This window comes from Protopterus annectens, chromosome 8.part0 (genome assembly GCF_019279795.1).
Source record: "Protopterus annectens isolate FY-2018-M chromosome 8.part0, PAN1.0, whole genome shotgun sequence".
In the NCBI taxonomy this organism is placed as follows: Eukaryota; Metazoa; Chordata; order Ceratodontiformes; family Protopteridae; genus Protopterus; species Protopterus annectens.
In genome coordinates, this window is record NC_056741.1 from 1,306,623,243 (window position 1) to 1,306,633,272 (window position 10,030).

Here is a 10,030-nt window from a genome sequence, read left to right on the forward strand (position 1 = left end):
AGTAATGTATTCTTCCTGCAACTCCTTCTTAAAAGTTGTGTATGTATGCCATTCATATCCACAGTTATAGAGACATCTAGAAAATCTATTTCTGTCTTTGACCACTTGGCTGTAAAGTTAAGGAAACTAATGGTACCATTTATATAATCAAAGTTCTGCAAACTCTCTAAACTCCCTTTCCAAACCATAAAAATGTCCACAAAATGTGTGTAATATTTAAAATTTTCTTCATACAACATATTATCAATAATGTAGGAGTATTACCAATGTGCCATTACTATAGTCGCATATGAATTGGCACAGGGAGTCCCTATTGCCACCCCTTTGACCTGTAGATAGTAGTTATTATTACAAGTAAACACATTGTTGCTAAGTATCAATTCTAACAATGTCACTGTTCGCATAATTACTTCTCTAGGGATATTTTTTCTAATTAAAAACAATCTAACATGTTCCAAACCAGTGCTATTGGGAATACTTGTGAAAAGAGAGGTGACATCCAATGTCACTAAATAACATTCAAACACATTCAAATCACTATGTGCATAGTCAGAAAAAGTTTCTAAAAAATGTTGTCTCTCTAATAATGGTATTAGTAGTGCCCACTATCGGTCTTAGTGTTTTTTCAACAAAAATCAACGTCTCTGTTAACCAACCTCTGCTCGACACAATAGGTCTCATAGGTAGTTTTGATAAATCTCTGTGGACCTTGGGCAATCCCCTGAATGTCAGGATCAATGGTTTCTCTATTAAAAAATAACTGTAAAGTTCGTTGTTGATCATATTGGACATCAACAAATCATATAATTCACCATTCACCCCCCTAATGAGCTTATTAAGTAAACTACCATTCAGTTCCTTATATGTGTTTATGTCACTAAGCATTTCATTTATTTTCATATCATAATATTCTTTATCTAAAAGCACGACCGCCCCTCCCTTATCGGCTGGTCTAATAACTATTTTAGAATTGGCTTGCAGGGTTTTCAGGGCTTCTAATTGTTGGGTCGTCATATTAAAAAACTCACTCTTACAATCTGCTTTATCAATTACAAAAACATTCAGTAGCTCTCTCTCAAAGGCCTTCTCGAAGGCCTCTAACACTGGATTGACTGGTGGTATAAAGGTAGATGGTTTCCTATGTACCATATTCACATTACTACTTTGGTTTTTAAACATCAATTTTAAATTAACATTCCTAATAAGCATTTTAATGTCAATAATCAAGTCCACAACTTTAACTGACATAGAAGGAATAAAGGACAGTCCCTTATTCAATAGAGAGCGTTCAGCTTCATTCAAAACATATCTAGAATTGTTTATAACTAAGTCTGGCTTACATGCCTCAATACCTTCCTCTGGAACTCGTATTGTTCCTCTGAGGTTTTCTGTTTCCTTGCTCGAGGTGCGAATGTCCATGATGGTCTCTGTTGCTCCTGAATGGGCAGCGGAAAAGGGAGCGAGGTATTAGAACTAGTGGAGGGGACTTGCCCTTCTCCAACTCGTGGATTTCTTCCTTCTCACATCCACATTCGGTCCCAGCTTCATAATATATGTGGTCTCGGCTAAAGTGTTAACTGCAGTATCGTTTACATTCAAACTAGAACCCAATGCTGCTCTTTCTATGGCCGGATTCGCCTCTACTTCTGTGCGCTTGACTGTATCAGATGGAGTTTCCGGGGGGAGGGCCGAAGTCATGGGAGCTGCTTGCTATAGGGTGGTGGATGGATTCTCTCTTCTAATTGGTTTGCTCGGCCAACTGAAGAAGTTGCCTTGGTGAAAATGTAAAATGTCTCATTCTAACTTCTTCCTTTTGGTTTGAAGTAGCTTATACTCAAGTAGGGAAATATTAGTGTTGAGTTCCAAGTCAAATGTAGCCAAATCATTACTGGAAATTAATCTTTCTAAGTCACCTCGAAGAGTTATAATTTCAGCAGTCAATTCTGTTTCTATCAGTATATATTTTTCCACCAATAATTTAATATAGCCAAAACTAGTGTCCGTTTTTGCCATTTCAATAAAAGCTCTGGATATGTAGTACCAAATGTGGGCATTTTTAATATACTCAATCCCCTTGGTATAACTTGGAAGGTGACACATGCCTCCATGCGTCTCCTTTGCCACAGAGTTGTTTTCAACTTCGCCAACTTATTATCTAACTTCATCTTGAGTTGTAAAACCGCAATGTTCATCTCTCGGTCTGATGTTTCCGTATGTGCATTACATAAATCACTTCTAGTGAAAGATACCAGAGGGTTTTTCTCTGCTGTTAACAGTCTTTTGAAAGAGATTAATCTCTTATTGTTCATTTCCACGGGGCAACCCGTTTCAGTAAGTAGGGTAATTCAATATCTATTCCTTGGTCTTCAGCCATGTCCCTTGGGGCTGCAGTAACAAATAAAATAGCAGAGTCTATAAACGCAGTCCCAAAGGTAAAGTGCCATGGTGGTAAAAAATCTGTGAATGAAAATATAAATAACTCCAAGGCTCACCACTGGCTGAACGGATAAAACAGCACACTTTAATGTATGACACGAAAAACAGTAAACACTTTTGCGTTGATCAGAACGCTTCTTCAGACTATACAAAATTCAAAAACACAGTTCAAATAAATAAAAATAATACATCACATGTCTTCTAATTAATTGCTAACCAATCTACTCTAAAAGCTATATTACACCTCTTACATCACTGAAATAACAGCTCCTGAATGTATGGTAGAACAAATCAATATGATGAAAGCATTTATAGCATAATTTAATGAATATAATAAAAACATTCTATTATCTAAAGCTAAGATAAAAACATAAATAAAAACTAAAATATATAAATACAATACTGACATTTTATGACCTTTCATACCATCTATTTTATATCAAAAAATCTTCTGACGTCTAAAAGACTAAGCTAAAATGTATAAACATATAAATGCAATAGTGACGATTTATGACATTGCATACCATCTATTTTATGACAAAAAGCTCTATGATGAGAGTGATACATGTATGTGCAAAAAATCTATACATATATCAAAAAACGCAACATAGAGGAGTGTGCTGTTTTTTCCGTTCAGCCAGTGGTGAGCCTTGGAGTTATTTATATTTTCATTCACAGATGTGTGGAGTCCCATAATTGCAAATCTGTACATGCAATCAATTTCAAGGAAACCCATATCTTCTTCGGAATGGAGAATATATAATCTTGGTATGCAATGATTTTTATAAATGATTTGATGAGCACGAAGCATCCCTGTTTTCCTAGCTAATCTAGCCAACATGTTTTGTGGCCAGTCAATCACTCCAAAACTGTTGTTAGGACAGGGAGATCAAATTGGTTTATAGCCTGGATTTAGTTCCTAGATGTCAATGCTGTTTTCAGGATTAATTCAAGTCTTCTAAAGTGCTCCTTACTAAGTTTTAGTCACATTTGTTCATATTTTATTGTTGATCCTTTATCAATTCCCAAATATTTATACACTCCTTCTCGCTCAATTTCTTTTATATCACATTCTTGTTCCAAACTGATGTTTTCTTGTTGCTGCAGTTTTCCTGCTTTAAAGGTTGCTTTTGCACATTTATCAAGACCAAATGACATTCTTATATTATCTGAAAACGTTTTGACAACTTGCAGTTGTACTTTCAGTGCCTCATCTGATGAGCTATACAATTTTAAATCATTGGCAAAAAGAAGATGTGAGGTCTTTACACTTTGTTGTTTTCTAGGAGACAAATTATACCCATGGCCTAAACTGTTCAATAGACAGCTTAATGGGTTAAGAGCAAAGCAAGGCATAACAGCAGTGGTGACAGAGTCATCCTGGAATATCCCCCTTTGAATTTTTATCCTTGGAATAATAATTAGTCCTTCATCATGGCTTAACTGCAAAACAGTCTGCCACTGTTTCATAGTCACTGTAATGTAGCTGATCAGTGTAGTGAGTATCTTATACATTTTTAAGCATTCTTAACCATGAATGTAGGATACTATCAAATGCTTTTTTGTAGTCAATCCATGCCATACTTAAATTATTCCTCTTTTTACAGTTCTCCACTGACTATTTAACAGCAAATGATCCTTTGTTCTATATGACTTTCTTTTATTGCACTTTTGTTCTATTGCCATGATTGAGTTTTCTTCTAAATGACTGTAGACTCTGTCAGCATCAATTCCAGTGTACAGTTGATAAGTCGTCATAAGGCAAGTTATTGGTCTATAATTTTTAGGGTAGCTTGCAGGTTCACTCGAGTAGGAGCACTGTTTTTCCTGTTGTTAGCCAGGTTGGTGTCTGTTCAGGGTGTGCATATAAACAGTTCTTACTCATGGCTAAATCTTCAAGCAATGATGTTAATATTTTTAACTAGAAGTTAGGTACTGCATCTAGGCCTGGGTTTTCCAATTTGAGGCTTTTCTTAACTTTGTTTCAATCTCTCTGGCTGTTATTTCATCCCATTTCATATCCTGTACCTTTACATTTCTTCTATCCATATAGCATCTTTGTTATGTTGCACAAGATCTTCATAGATACTTCTCCAAAATGTATCTATTTCTTCTTTTTTGGTGGTCTTTCAATTCCTTTTACCTCGTTTCCCAAGTCTCTATAAAACTGTTTTGGGACATCAATAAATTGCTTATTTTGTACTTTTCCTTTATATTTATCTGTGTATCTTCTAAGCTTTTCTGCCTGTACTGACATATTTAGTTATTCGCAATAGCGCATGATAGATCCTGATCTGTTCTAATAGTGGGCATTGCTTTTATCAGGTCTATTTTTCTAAGTATTTTCAATTATTTGTTCCATCATCTACACTCTTCTAACAGTGACACTTCTTGTCTTAGTCGTTTAATAGTTTTCTCTGTTCGATACTTCCATGATGGTATTCGATTTCTTCCCTTTCTCTCCTTCACTACCATATGTTCTTGTGGTAGAACTTTATCAGCTATTAATTTAGCTGCACCGTAATATATCCTGTTTACTTCTGTTATATTGCATGGAGCTCTATGAACAGTCCTAATTATTGTTTTCATTTGTTTTATCAAACTTCTGACTTTTTGGGATTTATTGACCTTCTGTATTTCTTTCAATAATCTTAATATGTCTATCTCTATTAAATCACGCAACTCTTCTCTTAGCTTGTTTTCTTCTAAGCTGAGGGCACGGTTTTTGTTTTCCATTTCCTATGAGCATTCCATAGAAAGTTCTACTCATCTTTCTGTGGCAAATTCTCTTCAATTTCATCCTGTGCCATCCATTGCTCTGCCATACGAGAACGCACTGGCCTATCACTCCTCAACATTAACTGTGTCAGAGTTTTTCAGTTTCCTGTTCCTTCCCTTGCCGTCAAGCTTCAAGTGAATGTTTATACTTGTTTCCTGTGGAAAGCTCCAAAATATCTTCATATGGCACCTGACCAATTACTTACCATTCTTCTGGTTTCCTCTTAATTTGGAGCTCCATTACTCTACCCTTTTGTGGTGCTTTCTGAATCAGATTTTCTACACTGAATCCTTCACTTTGGAGTTGCTCCATAACCTCGGTTTCAGTTTCTTTAACTCCTCCCTTACTGATCTCCTTTTCCTCTTTGTCTTATTATTTTTGGTATTATAAAGTTTTCCATGTCCGGATTCCTTTATCTGTATTTCTCTTCAAATATCTTTGGTGCTTCTCTTTTTGTACTGATTAGTTTTGCTTTCTCATTTGCATAGACATTACACCAGATTAACACTTTCTTTCCCACGTCCATATTTCTTCTTCAGACATCTCCTAATCCTCCTTACTTTGGAGACTCGTTCTATCATGCTGTGAAGTAACCTGTGTTAAACCATCTACATCAAATCCTTCACTTCGCAGGCACTCCATAACTTCAACTTCTATTTTTTTTAACTTCTTCTTTACTAATCTGCTTTTCTGCATTCCCTCTTTGTGATATTTTTTTTATTGTGAAATTTTCCATGTCTAGATTCCTTTGCCTGTACTTCTCTTTGAATATCTTTGGGGCTGCCTTTTTTATGTTGATTAATCTGTTTTTCACCTTTGCATAAATATTGCACTATATCAAATCTCTCTTTCTTTCGCATGTCCATATTTCTTTATTATACTTTTCAAAAATATTTAGGTTTTGTTATTTATATTTTCACACTTCCTCAGATGCTTCTTTTTCCAAACAGATAAAAGTTTCTTGGTCTATATACCGTTTTTCAAAAATCGGTTGCATTAATGACCACAAATTTTTATTTGAAGCATCTGACAGTTTTTCTTGAAGTATTTTTCTTTCCTCTAATTTATCTCAATCTTTTTTGTACATCTTGTGTCTGGAAATTCTGGGCTTTTTGCATAATAGTAACAATACACTATTTCTTTCTTAGCCTCAATAGTCCACTCTATCATCTTTATGGCTCACTCTATCGTCTTTATGGCTCTTCTTTGGCCTATCAGTTTTTGTGGACTGTTACTTCCTTCTACAACAGGGGGGGCCTATCCTCCCCCTGGGCCTGGCCCCACTGTAGGAATGTTTCTATATTTTGAGGAATCTACACTGTCATTTTTTCCAGTCCTGGCACCAGTGTGCCTGACAGGATTGGGTACTTTCTTATCCTGGGTCTTGTGCACCCAGCTATCTTTTTTTAATTTTTGACCTACTTCTGTCCATGATATATGCTATACAAATACAGTCTATATATCAGTGTTGCCTTGCTGAGACTTTGTGGAGAACAGGGTCCACGTCATTAAGGGACTCACCAAGACTTGAGGAGGAATTCAGTTTCAGAACTACTACTCTCCTTTGCTTGCTGACTTTTCATCTCTCCATTCAGACCCCTCATTACTACTCTCCTTCAAAGTTTGAAGAAGTGTCTTTTTAACATGAAAGCGCTTACTGTTTTTTATTTTCTAATAAAGAAGTTTAGTGGTTTGTTCCATCACAGTGTTTGTTGCCTCTTTTCTGCTTTTTTACTAAACATTGACTACAAGACGTGCTTCATTCACCAGTCTGCTGTGTTTTTGAAAACTACTCTCCTTTGCTTGCTAACTTTTCATCTTTCCATTTGGACCCTGCACTACTACTCATTTACTTGCTGACTTTTTCATCCCTTCATTCAGACTGCAAGTTCCTGCTGAAGTGTTCTCAGGTCATTATTATTAATTCTGTCTCCTCCTTTGCTTTGTTCGGATCCAGTTTGCGCAGTTCTTTTTCAATATAATCTACATTAATTCCAGTATCGGAGGTTACCTGGATGTCACTAGGACAACATATCAACCCCTTTGTGGGGCCAATCTGTTTTGCATAAGATTTTGTAACTATACCTATAACCTGTTGTGTCTGAGCATATCAATATTTTATGTCTTTGCTCCGTCCACATCTTATTCATCTGTAAAAAGATTTCCTATTATGCTCAATGTCTGCACATGCATGTACAAACACACACACACACAAACACACACTAGAATACATATGTATCACTAAGAACAGCACAGCATGCTTGCTTCAGGGATGTTGGGGGCTTAAACAAACCATGAACTGCTAACATGAGGGCCATCTGCCCCCTTGACTCCCACAACATTATGAGTGATTAGTATCCTTACAGCTAATATCTACTCATGAAAAAAGTTGCTACTTACAGAAGGCAATCTGAGGCTATTACCACCTTTAGTGAACAACCTAACTTGGAGGACAACCTAACCAGAATTTAGAGATGTTGCTTCTAAAAAAGAATATAGTCTTTTTAATACCCTGTAATTATGTATCTCAAATGTAATGACATTTTGTTTATAGAAGAATCAAAAAGAGTTCAGTTTGGTACAAGGGTATATAGGTTAAGACTGTATCCTACCAAGAACGTAAAGACAGTTAAAAATATCTAGTTGATTGCGAGCCTCCTTCTCGTGCAGTCTTGATATTAAGGTTCAAATACTGGAGCGAATAAGAAGGGTCATCTAGAACTAATAAGTTTAGTCTTCCACTTCAGATACATACACTCACCTCTGACTCTGGCCTACAGAGTTTGGCTCCAAGTGCAAATCCACCACCGACACCCAGTGTCCCAAATGCACCTGTGGCAAAGAAAAAGTAGGAAAAAAAAACAGAAGTGGAATAACTCTTAAAAAGTAAACAAACCTAGTAATGCAACAGTGCAAATCAGACAGCTTTTCACACTTTCAGATCTTTCATATGAAGCATCTGTCTTTATTTAACAAAATGCCCAGTTGGCTAACTGTAAAAATGGCAACCCTGACTAGAAGTTCCAGCTCAGTGACCTAATGCAACTGCCTGGGGAATACTTGTGTGATTCGTGATTGTGACTTTCGTCCTTCTTTTTTTTCATCTTCCGGTCTTTGATATTCTGGCTTTTCGGGGTTAGACTTTAGATATATATATCTATATCCATCTATCTAGAATACATACATATATATATATATATATATATATATATATTGATATGCGTGTGTTTATATATACATATATATATATATATATATATATATATATATATATATATATACATACATATATATATATATATATATATATATATATATATACACACACATAAATACACACACACACATATATGCACACACACACACATTTATATATAAATAATAAACACACACACATAAGTACACAGACATGCACAGAAATGGTCAAGAGAGACTCCAGCAGCAAAAAGGCAAACCACAAACCTTTTGAGTCCAAATAAAGTGTATAATGGCACCGGGACCAAATCCAAAGAAAATAATGTATTCTTCAAGTATAGACTATCTGGATACAACTATCAGGAAGAATGAAATAGGTTCTTTATCAACTAGAGCATTTAGAAAGCCCTGTAGAAATAATAACTTATTGCACAATACTAGTATGCATTTGAGACATGTACAGAGAAATATTAAGAATCAAGTATTGAGATGCATGAGGATGCATACAGAGTTTGGAGAGAGAGAAAACGCACTTGACATGCTTTGAGTGGATTTACTGAAAAGAGGGTATCGAATAGGAGATATAGAAAGAGCTATCACAGACACTAGAAGCAATGAAAGTTTCAATGTTCAACCCTACTTCTCGAATAACTGTGAACAATCAGTAGGTAATAGACAGGGTAATTCAGTAGAGAATACTAGTAGGGTCACTGACATATTCCAGTGATGTACGTAGGATTTGTGATATTAAGAAAAATTGGCCTATTATGCAGATTGATTCAGAGGTATGCAAAGTAGTTGGAAATCAGCCCCGTTTTGCTTTTAGGAATAATAAGTCCCTGAAACAAAGGCTATGCTACAAACAAACATGGATGCTTCCCATGGTCTCAGAACGTAAAGGTACATTTGCATGAAGGTCCTGTAAAATCTGTAAGCACATATGGCCCCGAAATGTTTTAATGCACCCCAGGACACTACATCCCCTCAAATTTTCATTCTATGCTGACTGTTTAACCAAGAACATTATTTATATGGCAAAATGTTGTCTCTGTGAATGTTTTTATGTTGGAAAAAAAGTAACAGGACCTTAAAAGAAAGGGTGATGGAGCGTTTAAATGATGTCCGAAATATGAAGCTAACCAATGCACTAGCTAACCATGTTCAAGAGATGGGTGAATTGCACTGTTTCAAGTTTTCGGTTCTACAGATGATCAATGGTAATATAAGGTAAGAGATATGATGAACGACACTGAATATACGGAACTCAAGTGGATAATTGATTTTAAAGCTAATTCTCCTCCTGGTTTAAATAGTCCTGTTTCTTTAAAATCAGCGCTCAAAAAGAAAAGCTTACTGCACTAATTCTATAATTGTTTTTTTACTTCTGTTTGGTTTTAGAGATGTATTTAATTCTGTTAGTATTGGTTTTACATTGTCGTCTGAAGAAGCGGGTGACCATGAAAGTGCTTACCATTTTTTGTTTTAATAAAAAGTTTGTTCCCTAGCCGGTTGGGCATCTGTTTTTGCTACATAAACCTTTTGTAGCTGCCATCAAGCAAACTGGAGTACCTCTGTACAAACTGGAGCACTGAGCAACAAAAATGGGAAACTCACAGGATT

General features: G+C 35.8%; 1 protein-coding gene across 1 annotated transcript in view; it reads right to left on the minus strand.

The window, feature by feature from the left end:
- Positions 1–10,030, minus strand: part of ILVBL (ilvB acetolactate synthase like) — a 790,151-nt gene that overhangs the window by 232,177 nt on the left and 547,944 nt on the right. The window contains exon 13 of the mRNA XM_044080826.1: positions 7,977–8,047. Within this exon, the coding sequence (XP_043936761.1) occupies positions 7,977–8,047 (71 nt within the window). The remainder of the gene's footprint in view (positions 1–7,976; positions 8,048–10,030) is intronic.